The sequence below is a fragment of the Hyperolius riggenbachi genome, chromosome 8 (assembly GCF_040937935.1).
Source record: "Hyperolius riggenbachi isolate aHypRig1 chromosome 8, aHypRig1.pri, whole genome shotgun sequence".
Lineage (NCBI taxonomy): Eukaryota > Metazoa > Chordata > Amphibia > Anura > Hyperoliidae > Hyperolius > Hyperolius riggenbachi.
Window position 1 is genome coordinate 277,054,143 of NC_090653.1, and position 16,250 is coordinate 277,070,392.

The following is a 16,250-nucleotide window of genomic DNA, read 5'->3' on the forward strand; positions in this document are numbered from 1 at the left end:
ATTCGTATATGCCGGTTTCTGGATCATGCTGCACATATTGTAATGGATTGTAAATATATGAACTCCCTGGCCCCACCCCTTACACCCTTCTGGGCATTTTTAATTGACTGTTATTTGTCATGTTTTTGGTAATAACAATAACATTAAGATACTAATTTAATCTACGGTTTGGTGATGAATTAGGATAGTTTTTTTTCGTAACCCTTTGGCAGCCACATTTATTTAGAGGCTTGCAAGTGCTCCAGGCCAATTTATTTTAGCACATTTTTTTATTTCTTATTTGTTACATTTCCTTGCTAATAACTAGTACTGCTGTAATGTGTATTCATGGCCACTTGTCACTAGGGGGCAGTGTGAGACAATTACAGAGGACTTCTGCTTTCAATTTCTATATTTTCTGCTAGCAAAGAGACATGAAAGCATTCCAAAAATTTACAGCACGAGGTGAAAAGCAGTGCACTTATTTCAAAAGAGATATTTCCTTTAAAGATGCTTATAGGTAGATGGTTTAAAGGAATCCTGTAATGTGCCCCCCCAAAAAGTGTTTCACTTGCCTGGTGCTTCTGCCATCCCCCTGTAGCCTCCCTGTGCCCGCGCCGTCTCGGAACAATCCTTCGGTCCCCAGCCTGGAAGTGCACGTCCTCATTTACGTTCCCCTCAATGGAAGCGTCCTGCGCAGGCGCAGTACGTGGTTTTCTCATACTGTGCCTGCACAAGATGCTCCCGGGGAGTGGGAATGAGGACGTGCGCGGCCAGGGCCATGCAGGTACAGTGGCCACGCAGGCACAGTAGCCGTTGACTTGCAAGTCAGCGATAACAAAACTGTGCAAATGGCACGGGCATAGGGAGGCTACAGGGGGCTGGCAGAAGCCACAGGTCACTAAAACTTTTTTGGGGGGAGGGGGGGGGGGCACATTACAGGTGGTTTCCTTTAACAAGTAGCTGGTGGTTCTAAGTACATCCTGGAAGGTTCTTATAATCCATCATTGGATGGTTCTTGTCCAAATTTTGCCTTGTTAAAATCATAAACACAAAAAAATGTTGCTATAGGTTAAAAAATAAAAAAGCAAAAGCATATTGTGTCTAGGAACACATTTTGCGGACTGTAGAGAAAGTATGTGGATCTTTACCCAGTTTTGTGACCTTGGGGCAGGAGAAGAGGTCTTTGATGAACTGGACAATCTCCGGTATATGGTCTTGCTCACAGTTCTGGAGAAGGTCCCCATGCAGTAAATCCAGGATAAAGACCTCCTCTTTCACCGCAATCTGAATCAGAGACACGTTTGGCTTCCCAAGTCCTCCAAAAGTCGGTTTCCACTCCATGTCCAACCCGACAACCTGGCCATCCTGCAAACCAGACAACAAACGTACTACAGTGAGATAGCTCCATATGTCTCTAACACCTGGAAGCAAGTATTACAGAAGGATTTATTCTTACTATTGTGAGATAATATAACACTGACATCTTCTGCAGCACTTTACAGAGTACATAGTCATGTCACTGACTGTCCTCAGAGGAGCTCACAATCTAATTCTACCATAGTCATAACCAAATATTCTACCATATAATTATTATTAATACTATTATTATGTATTTATATAGCACTGACATCTTCTGCAGCACGTTACATAGTACATAGTCATGTCACTGACTGTCCTCAAAGGAGTTCACAATCTAGTCCCTACCATAGTCATAGTGTAATGTCCTAACATATTATTATGTATTTGTATGTAGAGCGGACATCTTCTGCTTTTTGCTGTTTAATACCACTTTCTTAACAATATTGTCAATAAAAAGAGCTATGATAAAAAGCAGACAAACACTGGGAATTAAGAGAAGAAATAGAAAGATCTTAGGACAATCCAGTTCATTAAGTGTCGGACCTCCTTGGTGGTACTTTTTGCTAAGAATTATTTTATTCTAAATGCATTTTAGCAAGAAAAATAAGAACAAATTTAAAGAAAAAATTAATTAACTCTCAGTTTTCGGCCCTTATAGTTTTAAAATAATACATGCTGCAGTACATAAAACCCACACATTTTATTTGCTCATTTGTCCCGGGTATTAAAGTGTTTAAAATATGTCCCTATCCCAATGCATGGTGCAAAATTAGCGTCCATAATTTTATAAATAACATTAATATACCCTTTGGAAATACATATTAAAGAAGTTCATTTCCTAAGGCAACTATGTTTTTTTTTTTTGTCATTTATATTATATGCATATAACATTTATTTGAATAGTGTGGGAGAGTGTGGGAGAAAAGGAGTTCATTTTAAATGTATATAAGGGTCTTTTTATTAAAATAAATGACTGTACGTGTAATTTTACTATTTGGCCACCAGATGTCCTCACGTATTATTTCCTATTTGTGTACTACAAGTGCGTGAACAAGAAGTAATGCATGAATGTGTTACTCCGGTAGTTACAATGATCGCGGCGTCTCATTGATGCCGGCAATCATCGACATGAGGACTTAGATTAAGGAATCGTTCCCATTCACTGATCTCCCTACTAACAGGCAGTGACGAGTACATATGCGGAAGCGGAAGCCATTCACCGCAATAGACTAATATCTATGCCCCTGTGCAGGAACAGAAGTCCTGCAGGGCGTAGATATACTTTCCTTGCCACAGTAACTGGTTAAACTGACACGCCTGCAAGGGGGTGCAGCTACAGTGCACAAACTGGCTCTGGCCCCACCCTCTCCCACTAATGCCTAGTTGCGTTCTTGCACCAAAGCAAGGAGGTACAGACCCTCCAGATCACCGCTACCACCGGGACCCCCCCCCCCCCAAGCACACAGGAAAATGATAACTGCTGGAGGAAACGTGGGTGATCACGAGATAGGATTGCAAAGAGTTAATCTATAAAAACTCTAGAACATTCATCATTTTCTAACGGGGTCTCTTGAGACATGTTTATAGTATTCAGCCCTAGTGAGTTTAGGCGAAGCGGCGGAGGAGGGAGACGGATGCTGCGCCTGATCTATGTCACCATGGACAGCGCTGGGATGACTTCCTGTTACCTCGAGGACAAAGTCCCGGCAGTGTGACAGCTCCGTGCGACTCTGCAGGAAGTGAACTCTGCTTCTGGGAATGGGAAGCTGGTAGAAGAGCGCCTTCCTCGCTTGCACATCGTCAGCAGATCTCTCGCTCTCCGACAGGCTGTAATGTTGAACAGAGACAGCATGGGGGGTGCATCATTAATAAACCGGCTTTGGGACAGGGGAGTCGGGGTGACCGAGAGAGGAGAGAAGAACAGGAAGCCAAGAAACAAGGTGAAGCACTTGGGATGTGTCAAAAAACACACAGATTTCTAGTCTGGAGAAGGAGGAAAAAATATTCACCCAAATGAACGCTATTTGCCTCAATTCTGGTAGGGTTATCAAACAAATTATCTCATGTGAGGTAATTTACCTCATGAGGTAATGACCTTTAGCAATTCTGGTAGTTATTAGTCAGTGGCGTAGCTAAGGAGCTATTGGCCCCGATGCAAATTTTACAATGGGGGCCCCTCCCAAGCACTCTATACATAACAATTGATACAGCGCACCAAAACCTGCCAAAAACAACCACAGTCTCAAGGGTGCAAGGAGGGGATGGGAAACAGTTTGTTAGTGATTGCTACTATTTAAAGCATCTATAGAAGTGATTATTACAAGCACAGGGCCAAAAGAGAGCTAATATTGTGTTTGAGGGAGGGCCCCTCTGTCCCAAGGGCCCCGATGCGGATGCAACCTCTGCACCCCCTATTGCTACGCCACTGTTATTAGTCATGTCTTGCCTCATGAGGTAAATTATGAAGTAATTTGTGAGGTAATTTACATCAATTTTACTGAAAACCGCTATTCTCATGGAAATTAGGGGGCATGTTGGCACATAATTTATCGATCAGTTTAAGACCTGCCTGTACCTGGAGGTAAAGTCAATTTGTATGCATTTTGCAGTTTTTAGTGGCGTTCCTATTGCGGTTTTAGTGTCATTCAAGTTCAGGCTGTGTAATAGAAAAGAATAGTGGAAATAAAACTCCAAATATTCACTGGATTTTTTTTTTTTTATAATGGATGCCTATAAATATACTTTTCATAGGTTGCTACATAATCAAATACACCTCTCCCCCCCTCAAAAAAAGTCTTCCAAAAGACTATCCTAACTTATGGAAGGCAATTGAAGACTACTATTATTTATATAGTGCATGCTTACCGCTGAAATACCTCATGTTTTACCCCCCTTTATGCATTTACCTCATGATTTACCTCATGTTTGGAAATGGAAAAAAAATCTTTCAGAATTTCAAAAAAAAAAAAAAGAGGAAAATACCTCATGAGGTATTCTGCCTACAAAAAAATATTTACCTCACATAGCTAGCAGAATTGAGGCCATTGTGTTGTGTCACGGACGAACAATGTTACTAGCAAAAGAAAAGTCACTGCGTAAAGTCTATTTCTTTAAAGAGGAACTGTAGTCAAAATAACATAATAAACAAGATTCATGTATAGATTATTTAGTCAGTATTTGCCAATTGTAAAATCTTTCCTCTCCCTGATTTACATTCTGACTTTTATCACTGGTGGTGACATTACTGCTGGCAGGTGATCTCTTCAGAATCATCAATGACCACACTTACCCTGGAAGCACCTTGTTTGGACTCCTACCATCTGGTAGACATTTTATTTCAATCCGCATACACACAGAGACTGAAAAAAAGCTTTTCCCCATCTGCCATAAACTTGTTAAACTCTGAATGTTCTCCGAAATAAAAAACAACAACTTTGTACAAATTGTTCAAATATTTGAAATACCTGGCATACTTGTATAATTCTTTGATTTCTACCTTTGTTACTATCACTACAGTATGTTCCTTATATGCACCGTGGGGTGGTCATAAAAAGTACGATAACGGAGAATGCAGCCTATCCATTCACTACAGACCAGTGATGTAACTGAGAATGCAGCCTATCCCTTCAATAGAGACCAGTGACATCACTGAGAATGCAGCCTATCCCTTCACTAGAGACCAGTGACATCACTGAGAATGCAGCCTATCCATTCACTAGAGACCAGTAACATCACTGAGAATGCAGTCTATCCCTTCACTAGAGACCAGTGACATCACTGAGAATGCAGCCTATCCAATCACTAGAGACCAGTGACACCACTGAGGATGCAACCTATCCATTCACTTGAGACCAGTGACATCACTGAGACTGCAGCCTATTCATTCACTAGAGACCAGTGACATCACTGAGAATGCAGCCTATCCCTTCACTAGAAACCAGTGACATCACTGAGAATGCAGCCTATCCATTCACTAGAGACCAGTGATATCACTGAGAATGCAGCCTATCCATACACTACTAGAGACCAGTGACATCACTGAGAATGCAGCCTATCCATACACTACTAGAGACCAGTGACATCACTGAGAATGCAGCCTATCCCTTCAATAGAGACCGGTGACATCACTGAGAATGCAGCCTATTCATTCACTAGAGGCCAGTGACTTAACTGAGAATGCAGCCTACCACTAGAGACCAGTGACATCACTGAGAATGCAGCCTATCCCTTCACTAGAGGCCAGTGACATCACTGAGAATGCAGCCTATCCAGTCACTAGAGGCCAGTGACACCACTGAGATTGCAGTAGTGTCCCTTCACTAGAGGCCAGTGACATCACTGAGATTGCAGCCTGTCCCTTCACTACCGACCAGTGACATCTTATGGTGTAAGCAGATTTGAATCTACACAAATGCAATAGAAAATTCCATTGTAATATACAGTAAATGCCCAATAATAACATAGACATGTAGATCTCCAGCTAACTTTTCCATCATGTGAAAAGTACAGTGCACAATGTAGCAGCGCGCAGCAGCCAATCAGAACGCATCTTTCAGCTCTCTGTAACAGCCCTCTACGGGTCAGCGCACTTTGCACGCTCGCTGCCAGTGTGATCAGCAGAATTTCTCTCTCTCGCTCTTGAATATCACTTGGCACTTGTAGCTGTCATCACATGCGTGTCACAGGGCTGGCCGCTGACAGACTGTATTTGGGTTCCTCTCTGTGATGAGCGTGTCAGTCTGGCCTCAGGATGGTCACACCACAATCTCTGTCTGTTGGGACAGCGTCCTGCTACTTTTCATCCGCACAAAAGCCGTAATCAGTTACAGCGCAGCAACCAGATCAGGCAGACGAGATTTGTACAAAGCAGCGCAAGATAAATCCTAAAATTACGGGCATTCTGTCTAAGTGTGGTGGCAGATTTACCACATTTAGGCCTGGAACCCACTAGCAGCACTTTTCTAAAGGCCTGTACCCAGCTTACGATTTTTCTGACGATTTTCCCGGCGACCAGTGATTTTTTGAGTGACGAGCGGTCGTTTCTGTCATCTCGCAACGTGGGCACAGGCGAACGATCATGCGAATGTGGTTTATCATTGTGCGGCGATGACGACCGTCACAGCGGATCAGATCTTTAAGATCGAAGACAACTCCCGTGCAAAGCACCATGATCGCTTGATGTCTCGTTCGCCCCTATCGTGTACCATCACGTGTACCCACCGCGAGGTGGGAGATGGATCGAGAGACGCCGTCATCAGGGAGACGTCGCTGGGTCAATTTCCCTGCGTTGTGAGGTGAGTATGTGTCGCTGGGTATATTTCCCTGAGTTGTGAGGTGAGTATGTGTCGCTGGGTATATTTCCCTGCGTTGTGAGGTGAGTATGTGTCGCTGGGTATATTTCCCTGCGTTGTGAGGTGAGTATGTGTCGCTGGGTATATTTCCCTGCGTTGTGAGGTATGTGTCGCTGGGTATATTTCCCTGCGTTGTGAGGTGAGTATGTGTCGCTGGGTATATTTCCCTGAGTTGTGAGGTGAGTATGTGTCGCTGGGTATATTTCCCTGCGTTGTGAGGTGAGTATGTGTCGCTGGGTATATTTCCCTGCGTTGTGAGGTGAGTATGTGTCGCTGGGTATATTTCCCTGCGTTGTGAGGGGAGTATGTGTCGCTGGGTATATTTCCCTGCGTTGTGAGGTGAGTATGTGTCGCTGGGTATATTTCCCTGCGTTGTGAGGTGAGTATGTGTCGCTGGGTATATTTCCCTGCGTTGTGAGGTGAGTATGTGTCGCTGGGTATATTTCCCTGAGTTGTGAGGTGAGTATGTGTCGCTGGGTATATTTCCCTGCGTTGTGAGGTGAGTATGTGTCGCTGGGTATATTTCCCTGCGTTGTGAGGTGAGTATGTGTCGTTGGGTATATTTCCCTGCGTTGTGAGGTGAGTATGTGTCGTTGGGTATATTTCCCTGCGTTGTGAGGTGAGTATGTGTCGCTGGGTATATTTCCCTGAGTTGTGAGGTGAGTATGTGTCGCTGGGTATATTTCCCTGCGTTGTGAGGTGAGTATGTGTCGCTGGGTATATTTCCCTGCGTTGTGAGGTGAGTATGTGTCGCTGGGTATATTTCCCTGCGTTGTGAGGTGAGTATGTGTCGCTGGGTATATTTCCCTGCGTTGAGAGGTGAGTATGTGTCGCTGGGTATATTTCCCTGCGTTGTGAGGTGAGTATGTGTCGCTGGGTATATTTCCCTGCGTTGTGAGGTGAGTATGTGTCGCTGGGTATATTTCCCTGCGTTGTGAGGTGAGTATGTGTCGCTGGGTATATTTCCCTGCGTTGTGAGGTGAGTATGTGTCGCTGGGTATATTTCCCTGCGTTGTGAGGTGAGTATGTGTCGCTGGGTATATTTCCCTGCGTTGTGAGGTGAGTATGTGTCGTTGGGTATATTTCCCTGCGTTGTGAGGTGAGTATGTGTCGCTGGGTATATTTCCCTGCGTTGTGAGGTGAGTATGTGTCGTTGGGTATATTTCCCTGCGTTGTGAGGTGAGTATGTGTCGCTGGGTATATTTCCCTGCGTTGTGAGGTGAGTATGTGTCGCTGGGTATATTTCCCTGCGTTGTGAGGTGAGTATGTGTCGCTGGGTATATTTCCCTGCGTTGTGAGGTGAGTATGTGTCGCTGGGTATATTTCCCTGCGTTGTGAGGTGAGTATGTGTCGCTGGGTATATTTCCCTGCGTTGTGAGGTGAGTATGTGTCACTGGGTATATTTCCCTGCGTTGTGAGGTGAGTATGTGTCGCTGGGTATATTTCCCTGCGTTGTGAGGTGAGTATGTGTCGCTGGGTATATTTCCCTGCGTTGTGAGGTGAGTATGTGTCGCTGGGTATATTTCCCTGCGTTGTGAGGTGAGTATGTGTCGCTGGGTATATTTCCCTGCGTTGTGAGGTGAGTATGTGTGTCGCTGGGTATATTTCCCTGCGGTGTGAGGTGAGTATGTGTCGCTGGGTATATTTCCCTGCGTTGTGAGGTGAGTATGTGTCGTTGGGTATATTTCCCTGCGTTGTGAGGTGAGTATGTGTCGCTGGGTATATTTCCCTGCGTTGTGAGGTGAGTATGTGTCGTTGGGTATATTTCCCTGCGTTGTGAGGTGAGTATGTGTCGCTGGGTATATTTCCCTGCGTTGTGAGGTGAGTATGTGTGTCGCTGGGTATATTTCCCTGCGTTGTGAGGTGAGTATGTGTCGCTGGGTATATTTCCCTGCGTTGTGAGGTGAGTATGTGTCGCTGGGTATATTTCCCTGCGTTGTGAGGTGAGTATGTGTCGCTGGGTATATTTCCCTGCGTTGTGAGGTGAGTATGTGTCGCTGGGTATATTTCCCTGCGTTGTGAGGTGAGTATGTGTCGCTGGGTATATTTCCCTGCGTTGTGAGGTGAGTATGTGTGTCGCTGGGTATATTTCCCTGCGGTGTGAGGTGAGTATGTGTCGCTGGGTATATTTCCCTGCGTTGTGAGGTGAGTATGTGTCGCTGGGTATATTTCCCTGCGTTGTGAGGTGAGTATGTGTCGCTGGGTATATTTCCCTGCGTTGTGAGGTGAGTATGTGTCGCTGGGTATATTTCCCTGCGTTGTGAGGTGAGTATGTGTGTCGCTGGGTATATTTCCCTGCGTTGTGAGGTGAGTATGTGTCGCTGGGTATATTTCCCTGCGTTGTGAGGTGAGTATGTGTCGCTGGGTATATTTCCCTGCGTTGTGAGGTGAGTATGTGTCGCTGGGTATATTTCCCTGCGTTGTGAGGTGAGTATGTGTCGTTGGGTATATTTCCCTGCGTTGTGAGGTGAGTATGTGTCGCTGGGTATATTTCCCTGCGTTGTGAGGTGAGTATGTGTGTCGCTGGGTATATTTCCCTGCGTTGTGAGGTGAGTATGTGTCGCTGGGTATATTTCCCTGCGTTGTGAGGTGAGTATGTGTCGCTGGGTATATTTCCCTGCGTTGTGAGGTGAGTATCTGTCGCTGGGTATATTTCCCTGCGTTGTGAGGTGAGTATGTGTCGCTGGGTATATTTCCCTGCGTTGTGAGGTGAGTATGTGTCGCTGGGTATATTTCCCTGCGTTGTGAGGTGAGTATGTGTCGCTGGGTATATTTCCCTGCGTTGTGAGGTGAGTATGTGTCGCTGGGTATATTTCCCTGCGTTGTGAGGTGAGTATGTGTGTCGCTGGGTATATTTCCCTGCGTTGTGAGGTGAGTATGTGTGTCGCTGGGTATATTTCCCTGCGTTGTGAGGTGAGTATGTGTCGCTGGGTATATTTCCCTGCGTTGTGAGGTGAGTATGTGTCTCTGGGTATATTTCCCTGCGTTGTGAGGTGAGTATGTAGCTTAAAGAGAAACAGTTGCGAAAATCTTAAAATTTAACACATACAAATAAGAAGTACGTTTCTTCCAGAGTAAACGGAGCCATGAATTACTTTTCTCCTATGTTGCTGTAACTTACAGTAGGTAGTAGTTATTTAACATTACAGACAGATTTTGGGCTAGTCCATCTCTCCATAGGGGATTCTCAGCATGGCCTTTATCTATATATATAAAATCGTGCATGCGTGCGTGTCACGTAAAAACGGCTTGACCGATTTGAACGAAACTTGGTATGCAGATCCCTTACTACCTGGGATGATATGTTCTGGGGGTCTCGCGGCCCCCCTGCACACGTGGGCGGAGCTACAAAGAGCCAATCAGATTTCACCCATTCAAGTCAATGGAAAAAATGTAAAAGGCTGCCATTCTCACAGTAATCAAGCCAGAGTCCCCACACTTGGCACAGTTGGTCACTTGGTGACCGAGGTTACAAATCCAGGAAAAGTGAGCGGAGCATAAAACAGCCAATCAAATTTCAGCCATTCATTTTAAATGGGAAAATGTAAACTGCGACCAATTTTTAGACTGTTAATCGCAGGGTTCTCAAACTTGCCACAGTTGGTCACTGGGTGAATGCGATTAAGATTCAAGAAAGTGGGTGGAGCCTACAACAGCCAATCAAAATTCACCTATTGATTTTCAAGGGGAATATTTAAACTGCTGCCATTCTTACAACTGTTAATGGCAGAGGCTTCAAACTTGCTACAGTCGGTCTTTGGGTGACTGGGGTCAAAATTCACAAAAGGGGCGGGGCCACAAACAGCCAATCAGATTTCCTTGGTGGATAAACTGCTTCCATTCACACATTTTTGATGCCAGGAACCTGAAAGCTCACAAACTTGGTCATTGAGTGACTGTGTGTCCAGGTTACAAAAAGTGGGCGGAGCCAAAAACAAATTTTACTAGGAAAATATAAACTGTAGCCATTCTTACACCGTTAATGGCAGTGTTCTCAAACTTTGCACAGTTGGTCACTGGGTGAATGACATTAAGAATTTGGAAGGTAGGTGGAGCCTACAACAGCCAATAAGATTTCAACTTTCGGTTTTCAAAGGGAATATTTAAGCTGCTACCATTCTTATACTGTTTATAGCAGATGCCTCAAACCTGGTACAGTTGGTCACTGGGGGATTAGGGTTCAAATTCAGAAAGGGGGCGGAGCCACAAACAGCCAATCAGATGTGTTTATTTTTCAATGGGAATATACAAAGTATTGATACCAAGGACCCCAAAGCTGATACACTTGATAATTGAGTGACTGTATGTTAAGGTTAGAAAAAGTGTGCGGCGCCAATGGGATACAGTTGGGGACATCAAACTTGGAGAAGGACTTAGGAGTACTCATCGACAACAAGTTAAATAATCGTACTCAATGCCAAGCCGCTGCAGCTAAAGCTAACAAAATTTTGGGATGCATTAAAAGGGAAATAAAAACTCAAGATGCTAGCATAATATTGCCCCTGTTTAACTCTCTAGTAAGGCCACATCTGGAATATGGAATTCAGTTCTGGGCACCACATTACAAAAAAGATATTGCAGTTTTAGAGCAGGTGCAGAGACGAGCAACAAAATTGATACGTGGGATGGAAGGTCTCACTTACCAAGAAAGGTTAGATAAACTGGGTTTATTTAGTCTAGAGAAAAGACGCCTTAGAGGAGATCTAATTAACATGTATAAATACATCAGAGGGCAATATAATAGCTTGGCGGATGAGCTTTTTGTCCCTAGGCCTTCTCAAAGGACTAGAGGACATGATCTGCGCATGGAGGAAAAACGTTTTAGCCATTTATTTAGGAAAGGGTTCTTTACAGTAAGAGTGATTAAGATGTGGAATGCATTGCCACAGGAAGTCGTTATGGCAAACTCTATACCTGCATTTAAAGGGGGCTTAGATGCTTTCCTTGCGTTGAATGACATCCATGGCTACAATTACTAGGTAATGCCAATGATGTTAATCCAGGGATTTTATGATCAACAGGGATATGTGAGGGAGCAGGCTGGAGTTGTACTTTGTACTGGTTGAACTCGATGGACGTATGTCTTTTTTCAACCAAAGTAACTATGTAACTATGTAACAACTTAATTTTTTACATGGCAGGGTTCCCAAACTTGACACAATTGGCCACTGGGTGACTGGGATTAATATTCAGAAATGTGGGTGGAGCCTAAAAACAGCCAATCAAAATTTACCTATTGATTTTCAAGGGGGAACATTTACATTGCTACCATTCTTACACTGTTAATGGCAGAGTTCTCAAACCTGATACAGTCAGTCACTGGGTGACTGGGGTCCAAATTCACTAAAGTGGGTGGAGCCACAAACAGCCAATCTGATTTTTTAGATTGATTTTAGCCATTCTGTTATTGGCAGGGTTCTCAAACTTGACACAGTTGGCCACTGGGTGACTGGGACTAATATTCAGGAAAGTGGGTGGAGCCTACAGCAGCCAATCAAAATTAACCTTTTGATTTTCAAGGGGAATATTTACATTGCTCCTATTCATACATTCTTAATGGCAGAGGCATCAAATCTGGTACAGTCAGTCACTGGGAAACTGGGGTTTAAATTCTGAAAAGGGGGCGGGCCAAAACAGCCAATCAGATTTGTTTAATTTCAATGGTAAAATGCAACTTATTGATGCCAAAAACCCCACAGCTCATAAACTTGGTCATTGAGTGACTGTATGCCAAGGTTAGAAATAGTGGGCAGAGCCAAAAACAAGTAACTTTTTACATGGGAAAATATAAATTGCAGCCATTCTTACACTGTTAATGGCAGGGTTCTCAAACTTCACACAGTTGATCACTGGGGGACTAGGATTAACAGAGCTGGGACAAGGTCCTCCAGCACCCAAGGCTGAGACACCAAAGTGCGCCCCTCCATCCCTCCCACTCCAGCTGTCACACACTGATTGCTATTAGACTAAGAAGCGCCACAGGGCTCACAACCTCACCAACACCTTAATCTCTAGTTATCTGGCTTGCAGTCACTGCCATGTATCCCCTTTTCTTATTTCTTTCTGCTTCAAACACAATTAGGAATGACAGCTGAATGAATTGTGCGCCCCCTCCTACTCTGCGCCCTGAGGCTGGAGCCTCTCCAGCCTATGCCTCGGCCCGGCCCTGAGGATTAATATTCGGAAAAGTAGGTGGAGCCTACAAGAGCCAATCAAAATTCACCTATTGATTTTCAAGGGGAATATTGAAACTGCTGTCATTCTTACACTGTTAATGGCAGAGGCTTCAAACTTGCTACAGTCGGTCATCAAGTGACTGGGGTTCAAATTCACTAAAGGGGTGGAGCCACAAACAGCCAATCAGATTTCCTTTTTTTGGATAAACTGCTTCCATTCACACAATTTTGATGCCAGGAAGCCAAAAGCTCACAAAATTGGTCATTGAGTAGTGACTGTGTGTCAAGGTTACAAAAAGTGGGTGGAGTCAAAAACAGATTTTTCTGGGAAATTGTAAACTGCAGCCCTTCTTCGCTGTTAATGGCAGGGATCTCAAACTTTGCACAGCTGGTTACTTGTGACTGGGATTAATATTCAGAAAAGTGGGTGGAGCCTAAAAAAGCCAATCAAAATCACCTGTTGATTTTAAAGGGGAATATTAAAAATGCTACCATTCATTGCACTGTTAATGGCACAAGCCTCAAACCTGGTACAGTTAGTCATTGGGGTTCAAATTTAGAAAAGAGGACAGAGCCACAAACAGTTTCATTTCTTGGGAAAATACAAATTATTTATGCCAAGGACCCCAAAGCTCACAAACTTAGTCATTGAGTGACTGTATGTCCAGGTTACAAAAAGTAGGCGGAGCAAAAACCAAATTTCACTGGGAAAATGTAGACTGCGGGCCTTCTTACACTGTTAATGGCAGGGTTCCCAAACTTTGCCCAGCTGGTCACTGGGTGACTGAGATTAATATTCAGGGAAGTGGGTGGAGCCTATAATAGCCAATCAAAATTCACCTGTTGATTTCCAAGGGGAATATTTAAATTGCTGCCATTTTTATACTGGTAATAGCAGATGCCTCAAACCTGCTACAGTTGGTCATTGAGTGACTGGAGTTCAAATGCTGGAGAGGGGAAGAGCCACAAACAGCCAATCTGATTTGTTTAATTTCTATGGGAATATACAAATGATTGATGCTAAAGCCACCAAAGCTCACACACTTGGTCATTGAGTGTTTGTGCGTTAGGGTTAGAAGAAGTGGGCGGAACCAACACAAGTCAAATACATACCCGGGCAACGTCGGGCAATCAGCGGGTGGAGACAAATACAAATTTCACTGGGAAAATGTAAACTGCAGCCATTCTTACACTGTTAATGGGAGGGTTCTTAAACTTTGCACAGTTGGCCACTCAGTGAATGGAATTAATATTCAGAAAAGTGGGTGGAGCCTACAAAAGTGTATTAAGCTTCACCTATTGCTTTTCAAGGGAATATTTAATTGCTACCATTCTTGCACTGTAAATGGCACAGGCCTCAAACCTGGTACAGTTGGTCACTGGGTGACTGGGGTTCAAATTCAGAAAAGGGGGTGGAGCCACAAACAACCCATCAGATTTTTTCATTTCAATGCAAATTATTGATGCCAAAGACTACAAAGCTCACAAACTTGGTCATTGAGTAAATGTGTGTTAGGGTTAGAAAGAGTGGGTGGAGCCGACACCAGCCAAATACCTACCCGTGCAACGCCGGGCAATCAGCTAGTTCTCTATAAAGACACTCCCTGATTAAGAATTCTACAATGATGCTGGCCAGCCTCTTTGGTCGCTGCACACTTTTTTGGCAGTTGGACAGAGCAACTGCCATTCACTAAGTGCTTTCAAATAAAGAAAACCCCCGAGAACCCCCCTATGAGAAGAGCTAGTCCGAAATCTGTCGGTAATGTCAGAATTCTACTGCCTACTGTAAGTGGCAGCAACATAGGAGAAAAGTAATTTATGGCTCATTTTACTCTGGAAGAAACGTACTTCTTATTTGTATATGTTTATATGTATTTAAAATTGTAGGATTTTCGTGACAGAGGCTTTTGTAAGCGCTTGTGATTTGAAAAGCTCTTGCTAATACAATGCTATGGGTGTGATCCCACTTGAGCGATGTGATTTTATAAAAAACCCCATAGCATTGCATTGCATTAGCCAGAGCTTTTCTCTGCTCAGATATAGCGTCATGGCTGGTTCAGATGGACAGCTGCTGGCAATTCTCACTGGCATTTAACGCTAGGGATCCACCACTTGTAATAATGTAGATGACAGAGTTCATTTCACAATGGGATTGATTCACTATCACTATAGCTACCCTTACTGCACGCTTAGCGTGCCTTATTAGAGTTGAGGTGCCTTATCAGAGATAGCGTGCCTTATCAGAGTAGCATAGCGAGTGCTACAAACGTATGCCTGCTAATTGGCAATGACGAGAGCTCCACTCATCCTGCCCTGAGCCCCTGTGGGTCCAATCACTTTAAAGGACATTATCCCCGCGCTTTGATTGGCCCAATAGGCTGCCTGTCAAGTTTCCTGTCACGTGACAGGCAGCCTATTGGGCCAATCAAATGCTATGCTACTCTGATAAGGCACGCTAACTCTGATAAGGCACGCTAAGCATGCAGTAAGGGGAGTTATGGTGATAGTGAATCAACCCCATTGTTTCTCGTAGTTTGCAATCGTTTGGCTAAGCGTCGTGGTCAATCGAGTTTGTCGACTGCATTCGCAGTTAAGGCTAAGGCTCTAAACGTGATTATAAACAGAAACAAACATTTATTTAGCGCTGACATGTTCTGCAGCGCTGTACAGAGTATATTGTCCTGTCGGCTAACAATCTAATCCCTCCAGAGTCAATTGTCTATGTATGTATCCTATAGTGTATGAATGTAATAGGTTTTTGAGCTGGGAGAGGAAACCGAAGTGCCCGGAGTAAGACCATACAAACTGCAGATACTGCCATGGGTGGGATTCGAACCGTTGACCCATCGCTGCAAGGCTAGACCATGCAGGTGCAGTACAGAAATTACTATGCAGGCTTACTCACACAGGTGCAGTATGGCAGTTACTCAGTTACTGCACAGGTGCAGTATGGCAGTTACTCAGTTACTACGCAGGCATACTCGCGCAGCTGCAGTACGGCCACGCTGGTGCATGAAGAGGCACGTGGTCGGGATCAGAAATGTGACGAGCTGTTGTTGGATTTCTTTCAGGGGTCAACACATTATTATTATTTTTTTATTTATATAGCGCCAACATCTTCCGTAGCGCTGTACATAGTACAAACAAATAATGGGGAACAAATATACATAAGAAATACAAGACACTGTACAGTCATGACATTGAATAGAATAAATACAGATACATACATAGTTGATGTGTAGTTGGTACATGTGCATATGTTAAAATTACAGCAGTATGAGAAACACTAGGAGGAGGTCCCTGCCCTTGCGGGCTTACAATCTAGAGGGTAGTGGGGAGGAAACAAAAGGGATGGAAACACAAGGATTAGTGGGTGAGCCAG

At 44.1% G+C, this 16,250-nt stretch overlaps 1 protein-coding gene across 5 annotated transcripts in view; it reads right to left on the reverse strand.

Annotated features, from left to right (window-relative positions):
• Positions 1-16,250, reverse strand: part of EXD3 (exonuclease 3'-5' domain containing 3) — a 470,687-nt gene that overhangs the window by 286,577 nt on the left and 167,860 nt on the right. For all 5 annotated transcript variants that reach the window (XM_068248968.1, XM_068248969.1, XM_068248970.1 and 2 more), the window contains 2 exons: positions 3,030-3,168; positions 1,131-1,347 (listed from right to left, as the gene is read on the reverse strand). In XM_068248968.1, coding sequence (XP_068105069.1) covers positions 1,131-1,347; positions 3,030-3,168 — 356 coding nt within the window. The remainder of the gene's footprint in view (positions 1-1,130; positions 1,348-3,029; positions 3,169-16,250) is intronic.